The sequence below is a fragment of the Pristiophorus japonicus genome, chromosome 8 (assembly GCF_044704955.1).
Source record: "Pristiophorus japonicus isolate sPriJap1 chromosome 8, sPriJap1.hap1, whole genome shotgun sequence".
Taxonomy (NCBI): domain Eukaryota; kingdom Metazoa; phylum Chordata; class Chondrichthyes; family Pristiophoridae; genus Pristiophorus; species Pristiophorus japonicus.
The window spans coordinates 223,302,207-223,327,269 of NC_091984.1; the positions used below are offsets into that span (position 1 = coordinate 223,302,207).

General features: G+C 48.5%; 1 protein-coding gene across 1 annotated transcript in view; it reads left to right on the forward strand.

Moving 5' to 3' along the window:
• slc6a4b (solute carrier family 6 member 4b) overlaps nucleotides 1-24,812 on the forward strand; it is a 65,917-nt gene extending 41,105 nt beyond the window's left edge. The window contains exons 9-13 of the mRNA XM_070888341.1: nucleotides 6,686-6,817; nucleotides 7,862-7,961; nucleotides 9,136-9,236; nucleotides 21,611-21,778; nucleotides 24,732-24,812. Of these exons, the coding sequence (XP_070744442.1) occupies nucleotides 6,686-6,817; nucleotides 7,862-7,961; nucleotides 9,136-9,236; nucleotides 21,611-21,778; nucleotides 24,732-24,812 (582 nt within the window). The remainder of the gene's footprint in view (nucleotides 1-6,685; nucleotides 6,818-7,861; nucleotides 7,962-9,135; nucleotides 9,237-21,610; nucleotides 21,779-24,731) is intronic.
• Nucleotides 24,813-25,063: the final 251 nt, after the last annotated feature.

The following is a 25,063-nucleotide window of genomic DNA, read 5'->3' on the forward strand; positions in this document are numbered from 1 at the left end:
GCCAAGGGTGCCATCAGCCGGTCCAGGCAGCAGGCGGTCGAGGGGGTCGTTCAGCTTGACTGCCTGCCTCTTTTCCGCGCCTACATCCGGGCCAGGGTGTCCTTAGAGATGGAGCACGCGGTGTCCACCGGTTTGCTCGCGGCCTTCCGCGAGAGGTGGACGCCAGAGGGACTGGAGTGCATTGTCACCCCGGCAACCAAATTTTAATTTGACTTTATATGTTTTAAGGTTTAATTTGTTTTAATTGCCGGGTTTTTAGTGTCCCCCTCCCCTTTTATAGGGGGCACTTGTAAAATATACGATTTTAATGCCCAGAAAAAAAACACAAAAAAAAACTACAAAAATACAAAAAAAAACAAAAAAGGGCATTGGAAAATGTTTGGAGTGGCCCCCCAGATTGGGGGGTACTTGATTTAAATGTTTTATTTTGTCTCCTCTAAAAGAGTTGTACGTCCGGCGCGCGGCCAATGCCATCGAGTCGCTAAAAACAGCACTGGACCCTGACTCCGTTAGGTGTGCCGAGGAGGCTCAAGCACGTGGGAAGATCCCGTCCGAACTGACATATGTCCGGACGGATTACCTCATCGGTGCCAAGCCCCAAAACCTCCCTCGGGAGCCAGCGCCTCACAACTTGAGCCGCCTCGGGGAAATCCCCTCCCTGCCTTTCAGTTCTGCACAGAAGGGTTTCCTGTACGGGTTGCTCCTGCACACTCTCCATGTTGCCATCCTCGTCTGCCGCCTGGACACGTCATGGCGCACCATCTTGCCAGAGGAGGTGGAGGTCACCAATGGAGTGCTCGCTATGCAGGAGTCCTCCCTCTATTTATTGGGGACTTGGCCTGGAGGGTGTTGCACGGAGCAGTCCTGTACAAGAAGTTTTTAAGTTGGTTCACGGGCTCCCAGGTCGCCTGTAATTTCTGCGGTCTAGAGGAGTCTGTGTTCCATGTTTTTATTGAATGTGCAAGGTTGCAGCCCCTCTTCCCAATATTTGAAGGGCCTGCTCCTCAAATTCTGGTTGCACTTCAGTCCCACACTCCTGATCTTTGGGCACCCTGTGCAGAGGGGAGCAGGCAGGTCAGAAGGCCTCCTCGTAGGACTGCTCCTGAGCATGGCCAAGGGGGCCATCAGCCGGTCCAGGCAGCAGGCGGTCGAGGGGGTCGTTCAGCCTCACTGCCTGCCTCTCTTCCACAGTTACATCCGAGCCAGTGTGTCCCTGGAGATGGAGCTCGCGGTGCCCACCGGCATGCTCGCGGCCTTCCACGAGAGGTGGGCGCCGGAGGAACTGGAGTGCATCATCACCCCCGGCAACCAAATTTTAATTTGCTCTTAATGTCTAAAGTTTAATTTGTTTAAGCTGACTGTTTTAGTGCCCCCCCCCATTTTATCCAGGGGGCACTTGTATTTCTAGTGCCCTCAAAAGCTCTTCCCCCAAAAAAAACAAGGGGACACTTGAGAAGTTTTTGGACCCTCCCTTTAATCAGGGGGCAGTTGATTACTGATACAACTAAAAATAGTTGTAGAGCTGTTGAATGTCCGGGCGTGGCCAATGCCATCGAATTGCTAAAAACAGCACTGGGCCCTGACTCCGTTAGGTGTGTCGAGGATGCTCAAGCACGTGGGGCGATCGCGTCTCAACTGACCCCCGTCTGGATGGAAATCCTCATCGGCGCCAAGCTCCAAAACCTCCCTCGGGAGCCGGCACCTCACAACTTGAGCCTCCTCTGGCAAATCCCCTCCGTGTCTTTCAGTTCTGCCCAGGGAGGATTCCTGTACAGGCTGCTCTTGCACACTCTCCACGTTGCCATCCTCGTCTGCTGCCTGGACATACCATGGCGCACCATCTTGCCGTCTGGAGGAGGCGAGGATCCTCAATGGAGTGCTCTCTACGCGGGAGTCCTCCCTCTATTTATTGGGGACTTGGCCGGAAAGTTTTGCACGGAGCAGTCCCATGCAATAAGTTTTTAAGTCGGTTCACGGGCTCCCAGACCGCCTGCAATTTCTATGGTCTGGAAGAGTCCTTGTTCCATGTTTTTACTGAGTGTGCGAGGTTGCAGCCCTTCTTCCATCTTCAAGTTCTGGTTGCACTTCAGTCCCACGCTCCTGATCTTTGGGCACCCTGTGCAGAGGGGAGCAGGGCAGGTCAGAAGGCCTCCTCGTAGGACTGCTCCTGGGCATGGCCAAGGGTGCCATCAGCCGGTCCAGGCAGCAGGCGGTCGAGGGGGTCGTTCAGCCTCACTGCCTGCCTCTCTTCCGTGGTTACATCCGAGCCAGGGTGTCCCTGGAGATGGAGCTCGTGGTGCCCACCGGCATGCTCGCGGCCTTCCACGAGAGGTGGGCGCCGGAGGAACTGGAGTGCATCATCACCCCCGGCAACCAAATTTTAATTTGATCTTAATGTCTAAAGTTTAAGTTGTTTAAGCTGACTGTTTTAGTGCCCCCCCCCCATTTTATCCAGGGGACACTTGTATAATTTGTGTTTCTAGTGCCCTCAAAAGCTCTTCCCCCCAAAAAAACAAGGGGACACTTGAGAAGTTTTTGGAGTGTGACCCCCACTTTAATCAGGGGGCAGTTGATTACTGATACAACTAAAAATAGTTGTAGAGCTGTTGAACGTCCGGGCGTGGCCAATGCCATCGAATCGCTAAAAACAGCACTGGGCCCTGACTCCGTTAGGTGTGTCGAGGATGCTCAAGCACGTGGGGCGATCGCGTCTTAACTGACCCCCGTCTGGATGGAAATCCTCATCGGCGCCAAGCTCCAAAACCTCCCTCGGGAGCCGGCACCTCACAACTTGAGCCTCCTCTGGCAAATCCCCTCCGTGTCTTTCAGTTCTGCCCAGGGAGGATTCCTGTACAGGCTGCTCTTGCACACTCTCCACGTTGCCATCCTCGTCTGCTGCCTGGACATACCATGGCGCACCATCTTGCCGTCTGGAGGAGGCGAGGGTCCTCAATGGAGTGCTCTCTACGCGGGAGTCCTCCCTCTATTTATTGGGGACTTGGCCGGAAAGTTTTGCACGGAGCAGTCCCATGCAATAAGTTTTTAAGTCGGTTCACGGGCTCCCAGACCGCCTGCAATTTCTATGGTCTGGAAGAGTCCTTGTTCCATGTTTTTACTGAGTGTGCGAGGTTGCAGCCCTTCTTCCATCTTCAAGTTCTGGTTGCACTTCAGTCCCACGCTCCTGATCTTTGGGCACCCTGTGCAGAGGGGAGCAGGGCAGGTCAGAAGGCCTCCTCGTAGGACTGCTCCTGGGCATGGCCAAGGGTGCCATCAGCCGGTCCAGGCAGCAGGCGGTCGAGGGGGTCGTTCAGCCTCACTGCCTGCCTCTCTTCCGTGGTTACATCCGAGCCAGGGTGTCCCTGGAGATGGAGCTCGTGGTGCCCACCGGCATGCTCGCGGCCTTCCACGAGAGGTGGGCGCCGGAGGAACTGGAGTGCATCATCACCCCCGGCAACCAAATTTTAATTTGATCTTAATGTCTAAAGTTTAAGTTGTTTAAGCTGACTGTTTTAGTGCCCCCCCCCCATTTTATCCAGGGGACACTTGTATAATTTGTGTTTCTAGTGCCCTCAAAAGCTCTTCCCCCCAAAAAAACAAGGGGACACTTGAGAAGTTTTTGGAGTGTGACCCCCACTTTAATCAGGGGGCAGTTGATTACTGATACAACTAAAAATAGTTGTAGAGCTGTTGAACGTCCGGGCGTGGCCAATGCCATCGAATCGCTAAAAACAGCACTGGGCCCTGACTCCGTTAGGTGTGTCGAGGATGCTCAAGCACGTGGGGCGATCGCGTCTTAACTGACCCCCGTCTGGATGGAAATCCTCATCGGCGCCAAGCTCCAAAACCTCCCTCGGGAGCCGGCACCTCACAACTTGAGCCTCCTCTGGCAAATCCCCTCCGTGTCTTTCAGTTCTGCCCAGGGAGGATTCCTGTACAGGCTGCTCTTGCACACTCTCCACGTTGCCATCCTCGTCTGCTGCCTGGACATACCATGGCGCACCATCTTGCCGTCTGGAGGAGGCGAGGGTCCTCAATGGAGTGCTCTCTACGCGGGAGTCCTCCCTCTATTTATTGGGGACTTGGCCGGAAAGTTTTGCACGGAGCAGTCCCATGCAATAAGTTTTTAAGTCGGTTCACGGGCTCCCAGACCGCCTGCAATTTCTATGGTCTGGAAGAGTCCTTGTTCCATGTTTTTACTAAGTGTGCGAGGTTGCAGCCCTTCTTCCATCTTCAAGTTCTGGTTGCACTTCAGTCCCACGCTCCTGATCTTTGGGCACCCTGTGCAGAGGGGAGCAGGGCAGGTCAGAAGGCCTCCTCGTAGGACTGCTCCTGGGCATGGCCAAGGGTGCCATCAGCCGGTCCAGGCAGCAGGCGGTCGAGGGGGTCGTTCAGCCTCACTGCCTGCCTCTCTTCCGTGGTTACATCCGAGCCAGGGTGTCCCTGGAGATGGAGCTCGTGGTGCCCACCGGCATGCTCGCGGCCTTCCACGAGAGGTGGGCGCCGGAGGAACTGGAGTGCATCATCACCCCCGGCAACCAAATTTTAATTTGATCTTAATGTCTAAAGTTTAAGTTGTTTAAGCTGACTGTTTTAGTGCCCCCCCCCCATTTTATCCAGGGGACACTTGTATAATTTGTGTTTCTAGTGCCCTCAAAAGCTCTTCCCCCCAAAAAAACAAGGGGACACTTGAGAAGTTTTTGGAGTGTGACCCCCACTTTAATCAGGGGGCAGTTGATTACTGATACAACTAAAAATAGTTGTAGAGCTGTTGAACGTCCGGGCGTGGCCAATGCCATCGAATCGCTAAAAACAGCACTGGGCCCTGACTCCGTTAGGTGTGTCGAGGATGCTCAAGCACGTGGGGCGATCGCGTCTTAACTGACCCCCGTCTGGATGGAAATCCTCATCGGCGCCAAGCTCCAAAACCTCCCTCGGGAGCCGGCACCTCACAACTTGAGCCTCCTCTGGCAAATCCCCTCCGTGTCTTTCAGTTCTGCCCAGGGAGGATTCCTGTACAGGCTGCTCTTGCACACTCTCCACGTTGCCATCCTCGTCTGCTGCCTGGACATACCATGGCGCACCATCTTGCCGTCTGGAGGAGGCGAGGGTCCTCAATGGAGTGCTCTCTACGCGGGAGTCCTCCCTCTATTTATTGGGGACTTGGCCGGAAAGTTTTGCACGGAGCAGTCCCATGCAATAAGTTTTTAAGTCGGTTCACGGGCTCCCAGACCGCCTGCAATTTCTATGGTCTGGAAGAGTCCTTGTTCCATGTTTTTACTGAGTGTGCGAGGTTGCAGCCCTTCTTCCATCTTCAAGTTCTGGTTGCACTTCAGTCCCACGCTCCTGATCTTTGGGCACCCTGTGCAGAGGGGAGCAGGCAGGTCAGAAGGCCTCCTCGTAGGACTGCTCCTGGGCATGGCCAAGGGTGCCATCAGCCGGTCCAGGCAGCAGGCGGTCGAGGGGGTCGTTCAGCCCGCCTGCCTGCCTCTCTTCCGTGGTTACATCCGAGCCAGGGTGTCCCTGGAGATGGAACACACGGTGTTCACCAGTATGCTCGCGGCCTTCCGCGAGAGGTGGGCGCCGGAGGGACTGGAGTTCATCATTTCAACAGGGAACAGAATTTTAATTTGATTTGATTTAATAAAGGTTCCCATTATGTTGAATTGTTAATTTGTTATTGGTGCCCTCAAAGAAAAAAACAAAAAAACAATAAAAAACAAGGGGGCACTTGAATGAAAGTTTCTGGAGTGTGACCCCCCCCCCCACACACACACACACCTTTAATCAGGGAGCACTTGATTTAAATTTAAAATTGATCTACAGGTATAACAAAATAGTTGTAGAGCTGTTGAGTTGGGAATAGCTTAGCCAGTCACGTGATGGCCACAAGACTCAATAAAACCCCAGCCAGTTGGGTTCGGGGGATCCATGACGGGGCAGATGGTGGTGAGCCTGGTGGATGAACTAGTAATGTGTAGATGTGCAGTGGGATTGTTAAACCTTTTGCTAATAAATCAACTATTTCTTAGTAGCAATATGTTGCTATGAATTCTTAAGCAAAGAACCCATGAAGCAAATACATTCGAGAGTCAAACTCCAGGGCAGGAGGAGAATAGGGAACAAAAGAAAATCTATCCACTCCATGTTCTATAATCAGTCCAGACTACTAGGTGACTTTATATATATATATTTATTTTGGGCAACAAAGGCAAGGCAGTCATTATTGTCCATAATTAGTTATTCTGAAGATATTAAGAGTCAACCACATAGTGTTGGACTGGAGTCACATGTAGGCCAGCGCAAGTAGAGGTGGCAGTGAGTGGAGTGAGGAAACCAGTTGGGTTTTTAACAATAATCCAGCAGTGTTCAAGGCCATTTTTTTATGCCAGCCATGTGCAAGGCAGTGTTCAGGCACCCCAGACTTCATAAACAGTCCTCACTTTAGATTCTGCAACCAGGTATAAAACAAGGTGACATTCCAATCTTGTTGATTCAGTAGTTTTCCCATTTTCTTGTTTCTGTCCTAGTTCAAAATAATATTCCTGTAAACTATTGAAAACCTGTAGGGTCGACGAAAATGTTGCTTTGTTTCTGTGACCTTCTTCCGTATGGAGGGGGAGCAACAGACATTTGATTTTTTTGGAATGAGACACAGGATAATACATTGTGCTATTCTTGTCAACAGTACGGAGGCCTGGAGTCTATCATCACAGCAGTGATAGATGAGTATCCTCATCTGTTTGTTAAAAAGAGGTCGCTGTTTGTTTTGGGACTGGTCATTGTATGCTTTATGGGCTCTCTCAGCACTCTTACTTATGTAAGTACAATCCTCAAAAAATACCTTATGGTGATTTCCTATTTATTTAATTTCAGATTGTCTGCAATATCAAAGAACACCCAATGTTAGTCGTTGAATTGTAGAACTTACCTGGTGTATGAAAAGAGAGAGTGTGCATGTGTGTGTTTTTGGAGGGATGACAGGACAACAAACTTGTTGTAAGGCCTTAGCACATCCTCAGGATGTTCCAAAGACCTTTCACAGCCAATGAATTACTTTTCAAGTGTAGTCACTGTTATGTATGCAAACATGGCCAGCCAATTTGTGGACAGCAAGATCCCACAAACAGCGATGTGATAAATGACCGTTTAATTTATTCGGGTGGTGCTGGTTGAGCGATAAATATTGGCCAGCAAACCAGGAGGATTCCCCTGCTCTGCTTCAAATAGTGCTGTGGGATCATTTACTTCCACCTGGAAAAAGAGAGAAGACCTTGGTATTACATACCATCCAAAATGCAGCCATTGCCAACAATGCATCACTCCCTCAGTATGCTCGTGAGGCCTAGCCCTGAAAATGGACCGGGCCTCTAGCTTGCGGACGACTGGCGGTTGCGTTTTGCCAGCTGGTCACCCTACGGCCACACCAAGGGAATTCTACCCCACCGATTCAACACTCTCAAATCAGGCACAGCCTCAGGCCTCATCTGAGTCAAAGTTACCGCTACTCTGTGTAACAAAGCGCCTCAACCCCAACTCTTTCTATGTCAGTGTGCCATTTTTAGTTTCCCACATCACTCGTCCCTGCGGGCTTTTTGAGTGGAATAGACAATTTGTGCAGAATGACGCACAATTATAATTGTGCCAATGATCAACTGGGTTGATACAGATGGAAACTTTTCTACATAGGGCATTTATACCCAGCAAAAATAAGACCTTCATCCCATCAGTTTGTGCTGTATTCAAGGCTTTGTCTCAGAGTTACAAAAAACAGTGTATTAACGAATTGTATCTCTCGCTTCCCCTATTATTTTTTTTTTAGTTATAACTCTGGTCTGATTTGAAATGCAATTGAATTTTTCAGGGAGGTGTATACGTGGTCAAACTGATGGAAGAATTTGGATCTGGCACCAGCCTTATTGCTGTGGTATTATTAGAATCCATAGCGGTGTCTTGGTTTTATGGTAAGAGATCCACCATCACATCAATTCCTATGTTAGGTTAAATAAACGTAGGAAATTAAGCAAAAAAGGCCGCTAGAAATTGTTCCTCGGGCCTCATCTAAATATTCGGGCCAAGCAACAGGAAACTTCAATTTCGGCCTTTGCGTAAGTCCCAGGTAGGGAGGGAGGACAGCAGGGACAGCAGCCATCAGGAGTACTGTGGAGCCAGGAGGAGCACACCTGGCTCCACATTAAAAAATACTTGCATTTATATAGTGCCTTTCATGACCACCGGACGTCGCAAAGCGCTTTACAGATAATTAGGTACTTTTTGAAGTGTAGTCACTGTTGTAATCTTGGAAACGCGGCAGCCAATTTGTGCACAGCAAGCTCCCACAATCAGCAATGTGATAATGACCAGATAATCTGTTTTTGTTATGTTGTTTAAGGGATATGTATATTGGCCAGGACACCGGGGATAACTCCCCTGCTCTTCTTCAAAATAGTGCCATGGGATCTTTTATGGCCACCTAAGAGAGCAAACAGGGCCTCGGTTTAACGTCTCATCCGAAAGACAGCACCTCTGGTAGTGCAGCACTCCCTCAGCACTGCACTGGGATTGTCAGCCTAGATTTTTGTGTTCAGGTCTCTGGAGTGTGACTTGAACCTACAACCTTCTGACTCAGAGGCGAGAGTGCTACCTACTGAGCCACGACTGACACTAAGTTTTAAAAATATTATACTTATATTTTTGGCAGCGGCCACTTGCTAGGCTGAATGGATGACTACAAAACCTGAACGGAGCAGGCCCCGCTTAGGACAGCGTAATCTGGCACATGGATCCTTGGACAGGTCTTAGGCCCTTAATTACCATGTACAAGGACTTAACGTCTGTTTTAGGCGGCCACCTGAAAAGACTAAAAAATGGGCCTGTCGAATTTAGCAGTGATATTGATGTGATTTTCACTTATAACATGTGCCATTTTACATTGGAAGATGAACCCAAACCCCAGCTGAGGTACATGCATGTTATCGGTAAAATGCAAAGTATATACACAGGGTATTACTACTACTTCGAGTGCACACTAAGAGATATTACCATTGCCCAACTGAGCTGAGAATCTTTAAGATTTTATTGTCAGTATTTTTACGAGCTCTGAGAAATTCCCACTTTCTCTCCTTGATTTATGTGCAGGTGTCCAGCGATTCTGCAATGATATCCAGGAAATGTTGGGCTTCTCACCGGGACTGTTTTGGAGAGTTTGTTGGGCGGGCCTCAGCCCTGCCTTCTTAGCCGTGAGTAACAAGCCTAATGCCACCCGTTGGTTTGTATATCATAAGGAAGTATCCCTCCACTCCCCACTAAAGACTATTGCTCCTGCAGTATTGCTGATACTGTATCTGTTATGTCTTGGATAAAGAGTCAGACTAGACACTGCAAGCTCAAAGTAAGTGTGACCATAGTCCTTTATTACAGATCTCAGAGTGCCTCTCCAGCCTGTGAGGCCTCCTTATATACAGGTGCTCCCAAGGGATTGTGGGATCCCTTGGGACTCCAGGGAATAAGCTCTCTGGTGGTTAGACATGGTAATTACAGGTTTACATACATAACAACACTCCTCCCCCCAAAGTCAATAGTGTTACTATTTACAATGTGAGTCGATCTGGGGCCTTCCTTTCCCTGGTTGATCGTCTCGGTGCAAATGCTGGTGATGGTGAGTCGTTTGTTGGGCCTTCGCTGGGCTGCTGCGCAGCTGGCTTTGCTGGACTGCTGGGGGTGGTGAGTCTTGCTGGGCTGCTGCGGGTGATGGGTTCTGCTTCGTGGTCAACCGCTGGGTCGATTGCCACTTGTGTGTGTTTTGGAGGGTCGAAAAAGGTAGAGTCTATTGTGGGCTGTTCTGCATAGTCCGTAAATCTGAGTTTGGTTTGGTCCAAGAGTTTTCTGCAGGTGAGTCCATTTGTAAGTTTGACCACAAACACCCTATCCCCTTCTTTGGCCAAAACAGTGCCAGCAATCCAGTTGGGACCTTGTCAATAATTCAGCACAAATACAGGATCATTTACTTCAATTTCGTGTGACACATTTGCGCGATCATGATATGTATTGTGTTGAAGCCGCCTGCTCTCTACCTGTTCGTGTAGATCAGGGTGGACTAACAAGAGCAGTTCAGCAGGAGGGACCCTGCTTGTGGGGGCTTGTGCGTAACTGAGCAAGACTCGGGATAAGCGAGTCTGCAGTGAGCCTTCAGTTGCCCTTTTCAAGCTCTGCTTGATTGTTTGAACTGTTCGTTCTGCCTGACCATTGGACGCTGGCTTAAACGGGGCAGATGTGACATGTTTGACCCCATTGCGGGTCATGAATTCCTTGAATTTGGCACTGGTAAAGCACGGCCCATTGTCACTTACAAGGACATCAGGCAGGCCGTGTGTGGCAAACATGGCCTGTAGGCTTTCAATGGTGGCAGCGGATGTGCTTGCCGACATTATCACACATTCAATCCACTTAGAGTATGCAGCTACAACCACTAAAAACATTTTTCCCAAGAATGGGCCTGCATAGTCGACATGAACCCTTGACCACGGTTTGGAGGGCCAAGACCATAAACTTAGTGGTGCCTCCCTGGGTGCATTGCTTAATTGGGAACATGTATTACATTTGTGCACACAGGACTCTTAAGTCTGCATTGATACCGGGCCACCACACGTGGGATCTGGCTATCGCTTTCATTATTACAATGCCTGGGTGGGTACTGTGGAGATCACTAATAAAAGTGGTCCTGCCATTTTTTGGCACAACTACCCAATTACCCCATAGGAGGCAGTCTGCCTGTATACTCATTTCATCTCTGCGCCATTGGTACGGCTTTATTTCTTCCTGCATCTCTAACGGGACACTAGACCAACTCCCGTGGAGCACACAGTTTTTTACTAAGGACAGTAAGGAGTTCTGGCTCATCCAGGTTCTAATCTGTCGGGTGGTAACAGGTGATTGCTCACTCTCGAATGCTTCCATTACCATAACTAAATCTGCAGGCTGTGTCATCTCCACCCCGGTGGTGGACAATGGTGGTCTATTGAGAGCGTCGGCACAGTTTTCTGTGCCTGGCCTGTGGCGGATGGCGTAGTTGTATGCGGACAACGTGAGCGTCCATCTCTGGATGCGGGCCGATGCATTCGTATTTATCCCCTTATTTTCAGAAAAGAGAGATATAAGCGGCTTATGGTCGGTTTACAATTCAAATTTGAGCCCGAACAGATTTTGATGCATTTTCTTTACCCCGTAAACACACGCTAACGCTTCTTTATCGATCATACTGTAGGCCCTTTCGGCCTTAGACAGATTTCTAGATGCATAAGCAACCGGTTGCAATTTCCCAAATTCATTAACTTGTTGCAATACACACCCGACCCCGCACAACGACACATCACATTCCAGTACCAAACGCTTACATGGATCATACAACACAATCAATTTGTTTGAACATAACAGCTTCCTAGCTTTCTCAAAGACATTTTCTTGGCTTTTACCCCATACTCATTCATCTCCTTTACGCAGTAAAGAATGCAGGGGTTCTAACACTGTGCTAAGACCCGGTAAGAAGTTACCAAAATAGTTCAGGAGTCCTAGAAATGACCGCAGCTCCGTCACGGTGCATTTTTTATTGCCTCCGGCTTCGAATTGGTGGGCCTGGTGCCGTCCGCCGCGATTCTTCTCCCCAGGAACTCCACTTCAGGCGCCAGGAAAATGCACTTCGAGCATTTTAGCCTGAGCCCCACATGATTAAGCCGACTAAGAACCTCCTCCTGGTTCTGCAGGTGTTTGACGATGTCCTGACCTATAACCAAGATGTTGTCCTGGACGACCACGGTGCACGGGACCGACTTCAGCAAGCTTTCCATGTTCCTCTGGAATATCGCCGTGACCAATCGAATCCTAAATGGGCATCTGTTATAAATGAAAAGACCTTTGTGCATGTTGATGCAGGTGAGGATTTTCAAAGATTCCTCCAGCTCCTGCGTCATGTAGGCCGAGGTTAAGTTCAGCTTCGTAAACTTTTTCCCTCCCGCCAGCGTTGCAAATAGGTCATCTGCTTTTGGTAGCGGGTATTGATCCTGCAGTGAGAAACAATTGATAGTTACTTTGTAATCACCTCAGATTCTGATGGTGCCGTCTCCCTTGAGGACTGGAACAATCGGACTGGCCCACTCATTGAATTCGATCGGCAAAATGATGCCCTCTAGTTGCAGCCTGTCCAGCTCAATCTCCACCCTCTTTCTCATTATGTAAGGTACCACCCAAGCCTTGTACTGGATAGGTCGTGCCCCCGGACTCAAATGGATCTGCACTTTTGCTCCTTGGAACTTCCCGATGCCAGGTTCGAACAGCGAGGGGAACTTGCTTAGGACCTGGGCACATGAGGTGTCATCAACGGACGAAAGCGCTCAGATGTCGTCCCAGTTCCAGTGTATCTTCCCCAGCCAGCTCTTGCCAAACAGTGTGGGGCCATCGCCCGCTACCACTCAGAGTGGTAAATCGCGCACCGCTCCATCGTAGGAGACCTTTACGGTAGCACTGCCAATTACGGAAATCAGTTCCTTTGTGTACGTTCTAAGTTTGGTACGAATGGGAGTCAGGGCTGGCCCTGAAGCCTTGTTGTACCACAACTTATCAAAAATCTTTTTACTCATTATGGACTGGCTTGCGCCCGTGTCCAGCTCCATGGACACCGGGCGTCCATTTAATTCCACCTTCAGCATTATCGGGGGACACTTTGTGGTAAATGTTTGCACCCCATATACCTCTGCCTCCTCGGTCTGAGGCTCTGGTTCGTCATGATCCATCGTGGATCTGTCCTCCTCTGCAACATGGTGGTTTGCAGGATTAGCAGGGTTTGCAGCTCGCCTGCACATATGTTGGAGGTGTCCCATTGTACCACAGTCCTTGCAAATGTATCCTTTGAAGAGACATGAATGGAATTGATGATCACCCCCGCAGTGCCAACAAGGTGTTAATTGCCTTGTATTCACCACCCTTGATGGTGGACTCGGAGTTATCTGCGGATGTGCAGTTACAGGCGTGCAAGTCCTGCCATGTACATTTCGATTCGAAAATAACGTTATTTTGTTCACAGTACTTGCAGCAGCACTAGTGTGCTGGGAACTTTGTTTGATATTGTCACTGGTGGAGATAAATGCCTGGGCTATCGCTATGGCTTTGCTCAAGGTTGGGGTCTCTACAGTCAAATGCCAAGTACAAAGAAGTCGCTGAGCATATGCACCAAGTGTCCTTCAAATTCGCAATGTCCTGCAAGGCGCCTTAGCTCGGCGACGTAGCTCGCCACTTCCTGGTCTTCAGACCTCTTCCACGTGTAGAACCGATACCTCGCCACCAAAACACTTTCCTTAGGGTTTAGATGCTCCCAAACCAGTGTGCACAACTCATCGTACGACTTGTCTGTGGGTTTTTCTGGAGCGAGCAGATTTTTCATGAGGCCATACGTTGGTGCCCTGCAAACGGTGAGGAGGATTGCCCTTCATTTGGCAGCGTTCCCTTCTCCTTCCAGCTCGTTGGCCACGAAGTATTGGTCAAGTCGCTCCATGAAGGTTTCCCAATCATCTCCCTCCGAAAATTTCTCCAGGATATCCACAGTTCACTGCATTGTTGAGTTGGGGTTTGTAATCTGTGTCTCGTTGCCAGTTGTTATGGCTTGGATAAAGAGTCAGACCAGATACAGCAAGCTCAAAATAATTGTGACTGTAGTCCTTTATTACAGATCTCAGAGTGCCTCTCCAGCCTGTGAGGCCTCCTTATATACAGGTGCTCCCAAGAGATTGTGGGATCCCTTGGGACTCCAGGGGATGAGCCCTCTGGTGGTTAAACAAGGTATTTACAGGTTTAGATACATAACAGTATTGATCCGCCTCTAAGGTCAGAGCACATCCGCACTGTTAATTGTTCCATAAGGAAGATACAAACAACAGGCCCAAAATTTCTGGGATGTTGAGCGCACTTCAAAAGCATAAGTCATATTTGTGGGGGAGGGGCGGGGGGGGGGTGGGTTCCGTCATTTATTCCCCATGAGAAATTCTGATGGGGATGTAGACGCTTCTTGTCATTCAGCCCGACTGCCTGCTTCTCTTGCGCGGTTACACCCGAGCCAGGGTGTCCCTGGAGGTGGAGCACACAGTGTCCACCGGTACGCTCGTGGCCTTCCGCGAGAGGTGGGCGCCGTAGGGAATGGAGTGCATCATCACCCCCGGCAACCAAATTTTAATTTGATTTAAGCTGACTGTCTAAAGTGTAATTTGTTTAAGTTTGTCGGTTTTAGTGCCCCCCTTTTAATCAGGGGGCACTTGTATTAATGTTCAACAACAAAATAGTTGTAGGCGCTTCTTGAGTTTGCCCTTGTGCTGTTGTCTGAAGAGGAGGTTCTAACTCCTTTGGCCTGCATGCAAAGTGCACCTGCATCCTGCAGTCACACTTGCATGCCGTCCTGGCAAGAACTGGGGCCATAATTGATCGATTTACCATTTGGAAAGCGGTTATCATGAAGTATATCTGCTTTTAAAATAAATCTGCCTTTCTTCAGGTGGAATGGCTCACCCTCTGTGACTGAGTGGCAAAGTGCCACTCAGAAATTTCTGGTCCCTCACAGGGCAGATTGCCAGGGGACATTGCAAATAGCACAGGTACCCACCCACTTTATAGCAAAGAACCCTTCTCGAGGATTTGGGATGGGATGTCAAGGCTGCACATCTGGTGGGGGAACAGGCCCCTATTCTTCCATCCTAACTCATCCATCCAGAAAGGTTCACAGTACACTCTACCCCAACACTTCAATTATAGTTTAGGCTTCATCTGTACAGCTTGATTACTGTTTCCATAAGCAGCCTAAGTCTGCATATTCTGCCATATTTGGGCTAATGTACAGTACTAATAGTTAATCCCGATCACAGTAAATTGCTTCATGGAGAGTGCTGACTACATCTTCTATCACCTTGAATGTCAGAAATATTGGGCCCAAGTTTCGAGCCGCGCCTAGAACGGCGCAGTCCCGACCTGGACGCCCGTTTTTCGCGCCACAAAGTGCGCCTAAAATTTTTTTCCAGATTCTCCAGCTCCCTGCAGGTCCTCTGGCCCTCGGCGCAGCACAGCATGAGCTGTAGGGGGCGGAGCTAGGTCCCTGCGCTGAAAACAGTGCCGGGACCTCTGCACATGCGCGCTACAGTGGGCGCGCATGTGCAGTAGCTCCAGGCGCCCAAAACTGTGTGGGAGGGGCTGAGGCACGCAGCCCCTAGCCCTGGCCGAATGGCCTCACTGGGGCTGCGTGAATAAGGCTCCTCCCACGGCCAGCTCCTGCTTCCTCCCGACCCGACTCGACTCCCGCTTCCCGCCCCCAGCCTCCGGACCGGACCCGACACCGACCCCCCGGACTGGACCCGACCCGACTCCCGCTTCCCCCCCCGCCTCCGGACCGGACCCATCCCGACACCGACCCGACTCCCGCTCCCCCCGCTCCTCTTCCGACTGGACTCGACCTGACCTCCCTCTCCCCGACCTGACCTCCCCCTGACCTGACCTCCCTCCCCCCTGACCTGACCTCCCTCCCCCCGACCTGGCCCCCCTCTCCCTCCCTCCCCCCGATCCGAACCGAACCGACCTCCCACCCACCACCCCACCCCGACCCGCGCTCCTCCCAACCCGACCCAACGCCACCTACCTGTAAATCTGGTGTTGGGGACGGGCCCTGCCCGAAGTCTTGGGCCCTGCCCGAAGTCTCGGGCCCAGCCGGGCCCGGCCCATTCAGCCTCCCTCCCCTTCCTCCCCCCATCTCCTTTCCCCCCCCATCTCCTTCCGCCCCCCCATCTCCTTCCCCCCCATCTCCTTCCCCCCCCATCTCCTTCCCCCCATCTCCTTTCCCCCCTTCTCCTTTCCCCCATCTCCTCCCCCTCCCCCCCTCATCTCCTTCCCCCCCTCCCCCTCCCCCCCTCATCTCCTTCTCCCCCTCATCTCCTTTCCCCCCCATCTCCTTTCCCCCCCCTCCTCCTCCCCCTCCCCCTTCCCTCCCTCTGCTCCCCCCTCTCTCCCTCTACCCCCCTCCTCCCCCTCCCCTCGCTGTCAGAAACACAGACACTGACAGACAGAGAATGAGAGACACACACACAGACAGACAGAGAGATAGAGACACTGACAGAGACACACTGGAGTGGGGGGGGGGGCATCCCAGCACGCTGTTGGAGGGCTCCCGGTGCTGCAGTCGGTAAGTAGAAAATGTTTTATTTATTGATTTAAAAAAAAATTATTTCTTATTAATTTTTTTTGATTGATTTATTGGTTGATTTATTGATGTTTTTATCATTTATTATTGATGATGGCTCTTTATTTGTAAAACTGAAGTGTTTAATGTTTGTAAACTTCCCTTTAAACCCCCCCCCCCCATTCCCTACGCCTGATTTGTAACCTACGCCTGATTTTCTAAAGTGTAGACAAGGTTTTTTCGAGCGTACAAAAATCTTCACTTACTCCATTCTAAGTTAGTTTGGAGTAAGTTTTCACTGCCGAAACTTTGAAAGCAGGCGTAAGTGGCCGGACACGCCCCCTTTTGAAAAAAAAATTCTGTTCCAAAGTGAAACTGTTCTAACTGACTAGAATTGGAGCAAACTAAATGGCGAGAATTCCGATTTCTAAGATACTCCGTTCTACACCAGTTGCTCCTAAAAATCAGGAGCAAATCATGTCGAAACTTGGGGCCAATATACTGTTAGATTACTTTATTTTATACAGCTAAACTACAGATCCAAATTTATTTACAGATAAAATAATAAATAGAAGCAAAGAGATATAGGCAAAATACTAAACAACTCCATTATTATACAAGCATGTTATGGATATGGTAGCATAGTGGTTATGTTACAGGACTAGTATTCCAGAAGTTTGGACTAAATAGTGAGTTCAAATCCTACCATGGCAATTTGAATTCTGTATTTTTAAATCCGGAAAAAAAACCCGGTATCAGTAAAAGTGACCATGATGCTATCGGATTATTGTAAAGACCCAACTGGTTCACTAATGTTCTTTAGGGAAGGAAGCCTGCTGTCCTTACCTGGCCTGGCCTGTATATGATTCCAGTCCCACTCCAATGTGGTTGATTCTTCACTAGCCTCTGAAGTGTCCAAGCAAGCCACTCAGTTATAACAAACTGTTCAGGAAGACAGCTCACCACTATCTTCGCGGGGCAACTAGGGGTGGTCAATACATAGAAACATAGAAAATAGATGCAGGAGTAGGCCCATTCGGCCCTTAGAGCCTGCACCACCATTCAATAAGATCATTCACCTCAGTACCCCTTTCCTGCTTTCTCTCCATATCCCCTGATCCCTTTAGCCGTAAGGGCCATATCCAACTCCCTCTTGAATATATCTAACGAACTGGCATCAACAACTCTCTGCGGGAGGGAATTCCACAGGTTAACAACTCTCTGAGTGAAGAAGTTTCTCCGCATCTCGGTCCTAACTGGCTTACCCCTTATCCTTGGACTGTGAACCCTAGTTCTGGACTCCCCCAACATCGGGAACATTCTTCCTGCATCTAACCTGTCCAGTCCTGTCAGAATTTTATATGTTTCTATGAGATCTTCTCTCATTCTTCTAAACTCCAGTGAATACAGGCCCAGTAGATCCAGTCTCTCCTCATATGTCAGTCCTGTCATCCAGGGAATTAGTCTGCTGAACCTTCGCTGCACTCCCTGAATAGCAAGAACGTCCTTCCTCAGATTAGGAGACCAAAACTGAACACAATATTCCAGGTGAGGACTCACCAAGGCCCTGTACAGCTGCAGCAAGACCTCTCTGCTTCTATACTCAAACCCCTAGCTATGAAGGCCACCATGCGATTTGCCTTCTTCACCGCCTGCTGCACCTGCATGCCAACCTTCAATGGCTGATGTACCATGACACCCAGGTCTCGTTGCACCTCCCCTTTTCCTAATCGGCCGCCATTCAGATAATATTCTGCCTTCATGTTTTTTCCACCAAAGTGGATAACCTCACATTTATCCACATTATGCTGCATCTGCCATGCATTTGCCCACTCACTTAACCTGTCCAAGTCACCCTGCAGCCTCTTAGCATCCTCCTCACAGCTCACACCACCACCCAGCTTAGTATCATCTGCAAACTTGGAGATATTACTCTCAATTCCTTCATCCAAATCATTAACGTATATTGTAAATAGCTGGAGTCCCAGCACTGAGCCCTGCAGCACCCCACTAGTCACTGCCTGCCATTCTGAAAAGGACCCATTTATCCCGACTCTCTGCTTCCTGTCTGCCAACCAGTTCTCTATCCACGTCAATACCTTACCCCCAATACCATGTGCTTTAATTTTGTACACCAATCTCTTGTGTGGGACCTTCTCAAAAGCCTTTTGAAAGTCCAAATACACCACATCCACTTGTTCTCCCTTGTCCACTCTACTAGTTACATCCTCAAAAAATTCTAGAAGATTTGTCAAGCATGATTTCCCTTTCATAAATCTATGCTGACTTGGACCGATCCTGTCACTGCTTTCCAAATGCGCTTCTATTTCATCTTTAATAATTGATTCTAACATTTTCCCTACTATCGATGTCAGGCTAACCGGTCTATAATTACCTGTTTTCTCTCTCCCTCCTTTTTTAAAAAGTGGTGTTACATTAGCTGCCCTCCAGTCCCTAGGAACTGATCCAGATGCCAGCAACGTCCACATCCTAAGAATAAATATTTTACAGATTGGAATTAGTCTACAAGGGGTTAATACAACTTCAAATTGGAATGTCACTTCTTTAGTTTCTGGCCATGCAACAGTTCCTTTGATTAAATCCACAGAACCTTCCCATTCTTTCGTAAATGGGCTGCAGCTGAAGTGCATCTTTCAAAATAAGAGGTAGAATATGAGTTACAAGCCTCCAGGGAGCCTGAATTGTATCTTACAGAATTGCTGACTAATGAACTCTTCACACATACCCTTTTTCCCTTTGAACACAGAGCTGTCAATCAATCACAATTCATGGAACATCGCCAAAAAAACAATGACATGAAATGCTAATGAGCAATTAAACACACACCGTCTGGGGCTCGATCACCTGTTAAAGCCCTTGCAAAGTATACAGTTCTATTTAGTAGTAGTATTAGGCAATCCCTCGTGTCGAGGATGACTCGCTTCCACACTAACAAGGATGAGTTCACAGGTGTTTCAATGAGAGACCTGACACAGTTCTATTTACACCGAGATGAAGGCACCTTTATCAAAATTGATTTCTGATCAATGAGTTTTTCCTTTCTCATAGCCTGACTGACTGCTGCCTTTCATTTGGTATCTAGCAAAGCAGCAGCCCACGTTTTAAATCCTAGTTATTAAAACAATGTAAGATTACAGATAGAAACCCTTATCTATCACATACCACCACAGCTGTTTTTTGACTCTAGTACCCTATCCACTTGTCCATTCTATACATTGATCACTCTCTATGAAGACAAATATTAGTCCTAAATGTATCTTTTGTCAGTGTGCCCTTGACCTGTTGTGTTTAATTTGAAGTTGTGTTGATGATTTACCTTTCCTGTACCGACTACAACTATCTTATACACTTCTATGAGCTCCCATCTCAGGTTCTTCCTTTCAAGGAGGAAAACCCCACATTTTCTCAAGCCTTTCCTCATAACTCAGTCTTCTGGCACGAGGGATTCATCTTGTTGCCCTTCCTTTGTGGTTTCAGTAGCTCTCTTAGACAGAGTAAATAAACTGTTTCCAATGGCTGAAGGGTCGATAACCAGAGGGCACAGATTTAAGGTGATTGGTATAAAGAACCAGAGGAGAAACCTTTTTACGCAACGAGTGGTTAGGATTTGGAATGCAGTGCCTGATAGGGCGGTGGTTACGGATTCAATAGTAGCCTTTGAAAGGAAATTGAATAAATACTCGGAAGGAGAAAAAATTGCAGACATATGGGGAAAGAGCGGAAGAGTGGGACTAATTGGATTGCTCTTCGAAAGAGGATCTCCTTCTGTGTTATACTTTTCCATGATTCTTGTGCCTTAAGTGACCAGAACTGGACACAGTACTAAAGCTTTTTGTCATTTTCAAACTGAAGCTCAGTTTCTTCATAAAACATTCTAACCTGGAAATCTTGCTGTGAAATATTATTATATGAATGTTCTTCATGTTTATTTTAAATGAGTTATAACACCCGTTTTAACAGGTTAAAATAGCAGACAAAGGAATTTGATGGGAATGCATTAAGCATTTGTACGATAATATTGGACAATGTAATACAGACTAAAGTTTCTATCCATGTTGAAAAGAATCTGCTCATAAAATAAGATTGTTTCCAAAAGAGCTGTTCAATACAAAGGCAGAAACCCTGTAATGTGGGCAGGGTGAGGTTGCTGGGTCTGGAGCCATGTGCAAGGCTTCATAGTGAATGAAGAAACATCTTTAGGAGGCAAAATCCTGACTGACCCTGTTTCATTGCATAGTTTGAATTTGTGTTTATCTTTGCAAGTTAATAACTATTGTTGTGCTTCCTATCACATTTGCTTAATTAATTTATTTGTCATTCAGTATTGTTATGCTGCCCACATTCACACAGTCGCAACACACAATGGAAGACAATCAAGGAAATGGTCAGAGACCACACTTCGCTGACAAGCAGTTGAAGGGGAAATGAGACAGCATCAGAAGGTAGATTTTTATCATTCATTCTCAGGATATGGGCATCACTAACAAGGCCAGAATTTATTGCCCATTCCTAGTTGTCCTTGAGAAGGCGGTGGTGAGCCTTCTTCATAAACTTGCAGTCCGTGTGTTGAAGGTACCCCAACAGTGCTGTCAGGTAGGGAGTTCCAGGATAAGGATGTTAAGCTCGTCTGAGCTCCAAGGAGATCCTACAGTTCGACATCAGCCTATATAATGGTCTCTTAAATAATTACAGGGTTGTAGTCTCCACTGCCCTACTTTGCAATCCACTCCATCCTCATTGAGTCATTCCTCTAGATGTTCAAACCAAGGATGCTACTGTTGCCAGTCTAGGAACAGTGCATCCAATTATCATCATCATCATAGGCAGTCCCTCGAAATCGAGGAAGACTTGCTTCCACTCGAAAAGTGAGTTCTCATGTGACTGTACAGTCCAATACGGGAATTACAGTCTCTGTCACAGGTGGGACAGACAGTGGTTGAAGAAAAGGGTGGGTGGGGAGTCTGGTTTGCCGCACGCTCCTTCCGCTGTCTGCGCTTGCTTTCTGCATGCTCTCGGCGACGAGACTCGAGGTGCCCTCCCAGATACTCTTCCTCGACTTAGGGTGGTCTTGGGCCAGGGACTCCCAGGTGTCAGTGGGGATGTTGCACTTTATCAAGGAGGCTTTGAGGATGTCCTTGAAACGTTTCCTCTGCCCACCTGGGGCTCGCATGCCTTGTAGGAGTTCTAAGTAGAGCGTTTGCTTTGGGAGTCTCGTGTCAAGCCCACGCAACACATCCAATTATACTCTTCATATGAGAGAGCAGTGGCTTAAAAATACCTACAAAAGGATAAAACTGGAAAACTCTAAGCATCCACCCTCATTTAAGAAAAAAATATGGTATTGTTTATTTGATCTGGGCTTAAGGTGTCCATTTTCTGTCTGCTTTGCAGTTCATTACAGTGAGCTCAATTGCGTACCAACCTGCTCTCAGTTTATTTGGCTATGATTATCCAGACTGGACTATAACAGTAGGATATCTGATGGGAGTTTCATCCTTTATATGGATCCCAGTATACATGGTGTATAAACTGGTATGGACCCCCGGATCTCTTAAACAGGTAAGAAGTTCACACTTGAAGTAATAACACTTTCCCCGTGCTCTCTTTATACCAATGTAACTGTGGTCATTGCTTCTCCGAAGCTGGATTTCTTGCTCCTCTCAGACTGCAGAAAATGCACTCTTCATCCTCACATTGTTGAGATCGAGACTCATCACATTGTCTTCAACTCTACCTCACTTTTTGTCGGGACCTCAAAACTGTTGAGCTCTACTTCCTTCAGCCTTCCCTTCATCCGGCAACCAACAGCCTTTTAAAACCAAACCTTAGTTTCATCTACTACTGCCTCACGTGTTACTCATGTCTCTTCTACGCTGTTCATTCTTGATGGTATCCTGCATCATGTCGTTCAGGAAGGATTCTCAGTACAAACATAAATATATCTCTCTATTCCCTGTTTTTCTCTCTTTCCAGTAGTATAAGCAGTACACTCACAGGGAGTGGTTGAGCGAATAATATAGATGCATTTAAGGGGAGGCTAGACAAGCATATGCGGGAGAAGGGAATAGAGGGGTATGCTGATGGATTTAGATGAGGAAAGACAGGAGGAGACTCAAGTGGAGCATAAACGCCGGCTGGCTGGCTGGGCTGCATGGCCTGTTTCTGTGCCGTATATCCTATGTAATCATATGTAATTTACAAAAGCTAGCCTCTTAATGGAAAAATATTTGGAATTTGTTTTAATCTGTTCACAGGCGCATGATGTGATGACATAGAGCAAGTTGACATTTTGAAATGATTTTTTGTGCTCATGAAGGTGAGGGATGTGAGTTCTGGGGAATGGAATACTTTTCAACCCAGTGTCAACATCAAGCAATCCTAGGTTCATGTCCAAAGTAAACCTCCTTCTGCACCCTCTTGTTAAAAACACTTTTGGTGAGCTAATTGTCAGGGAAAGGCCCCTCTACTCTGAGCCAACAATGTGTTTTAACCTCAAACTGTGATCAGAACCCCCTACCGCACTAGTGTGCTGTTTCAGTTTCTTCCACTGACCATCCAGGAGGTCTGTCTGAGTCAGACGGGAAGGTTAGTGCTAAATTACAGATAGTTTTGTGCTGCGGACTTTGTGTGTTAAGAACTGGGTGGAGACTATCCAGATTGATTTAATGTAGAACCTTTAAGAGACACTGGGGGCCGAAATTAGCCCCTTCCATATCCGCCTCGGGAATGGAGAGGCCTCTCCGACCAGGGGCAGACGGTGGGCCGACCCGCCCGAAATTGCCCCCCGGGCCGAAAGCGGCGGGTATGGGCTTCCGCTCTGCCCGATTTCCCGCCGCATCAGCCACGCACCGACCCCTTACCGACTGGCAGCGACCCCCTTTCCGCCACCTGCGGGAGCAGCATGGCCGCCGGTCAGTAAGGGGCCCATGAGTTGGGGCAGAGAAAAAAATAAAACAAACGGAAGGTGCGCCCGGTTTTGGATGGCGGAGGGGGGGGGGGCAATTTCGGCCCCAGGAGATTTATCACCCCATCAGCCTGGATTGGAGACAACCCCAGTTCTTTGGGCCCAAGTTTCCACACGCGCCTAGAACGGCGCAGTCCCGACCTGGACGCCCGTTTTTCGCGCCACAAAGTGCGCCTAAAAAAAATCCTCGGTATTCTCCACCTACTTGCAGGTCCTCTGGCCCTCGGCGCAGCCAGCACGAGCTGTGGGGGGGCGGAGCCAGGTCCCTGCGCTGAAAACAGTGCCAGGACCTCTGCACATGCGCGCTACAGTGGGCACGCAAGTGCAGTAGCTCCAGGCGCCGAACTGCACAACCCTACCCGCGCTCCTGTTCCCGCTCCCCGCCTCCCCGACTGGACCCGACCCGACCCGCGCTCCCGCCCCTCGACCCGACCCCCCCCCACCCCCCCCACTGGACCCGACCCGACTCCCACTGGACCCGACCCGACTCCCACTGGACCCGACCCGACTCCCGCTCCCGGACTGGATCCAACCTGACCTTCCCCCCTCCCTCCCTCCCTCCCTCCCTCTCTCTCTCTCTCTCTCTCTCTCTCTCTCCCTCTCTCTCTCTCCCCCCCTCTCCCTCTCTCTCTCTCTCTCTCTCTCTCTCTCCCTCTCTCCCTCTCTCCCCCTCTCTCTCTCTCTCTCCCTCTCCCTCTCTCTCTCTCCCTACCGAACAGAACCGAACCTCCCCGACCCGACCCAACCCAACGCCACCTACCTGTAAATCTGGTGCTGGGGACGGGCCCTGCCCGAAGTCTCGGGCCGGCCCGTTCAGCCTTCGGTCCCGAAAGGCCTGCCTGAAGCACTTTCACACAGGTAGGAAGATGGTTTATTTAATCTTTTCTTTGCTTATAAATGTTTATTCAGGTTGGATTTATTTGTATAATATTTGTATAAGTATAAATAAGGATTTATTATAGAATTTAATGACTTCCCTCCCCCCCCCCACCTCGTTCTGGACGCCTAATTTGTAACCTGCGCCTGATTTTTTAATGTGTAGAACAGGTTTTTTCAGTTCTACAAAAATCTTCACTTGCTCCATTCTACTTTAGTTTGGAGTACGTTTTCACTGTGGAAACTTTCAAATCAGGCGACAGTGGCTGGACGCGCCCCCTTTTGAAGAAAAAATTCTGTTCCAAAGTAGAACTGTTCTACCTGACTAGAACTGCAGAAAAAAAAATGTGGAGAATTGCGATTTCTAAGATAGTCCGTTCTCCACCAGTTGCTCCTAAAAATCAGGCGCAAATCATGTGGAAACTTGGGCCCATAGGGTGCCAACTAATTATATCACCCAATTTTCTCCAAAATTATTTCCCCATTGAAACTCCATTTTGTATTACCAATCAATCGCCATTTTACATTGTGCTATCCAGTGCTCCCACTGTAAATGCTTTTAGAGATTCTGTACATATTCCACTCTGCACCAAGTTCTAAGTTTAAGAAGCAAAGCTGCTAGATTCCATGCCATTTTTACCATGAACATAAATATTGTCTTTGTCCCCACAGCGCCTGGCAGTCTGCATCCGTCCAGAGAAGACAATCAGACGCCAGAAGCTTGGCTCCTTCTCCATGAAAACCATCCCATAATTCCTTGTACATATAGAAACATGACTTTGGGATTTACATGGATATTAAAAAAAATCCATGACAGAATTTGCGTAACATGGAAAATGAAGAAGCTATCGTTGCTATAATTCACACTCCACCTTCAGCAAGAACAAAATTATGAGCTGGATCAAGGAATTCTGCAAAAGCCCCAAAAAAGAGTTTGGATATATTTATAAACTAATAATTGGTATTTTATAAAAACGGCAGGACATTTCATGTTGTTCCTTTGT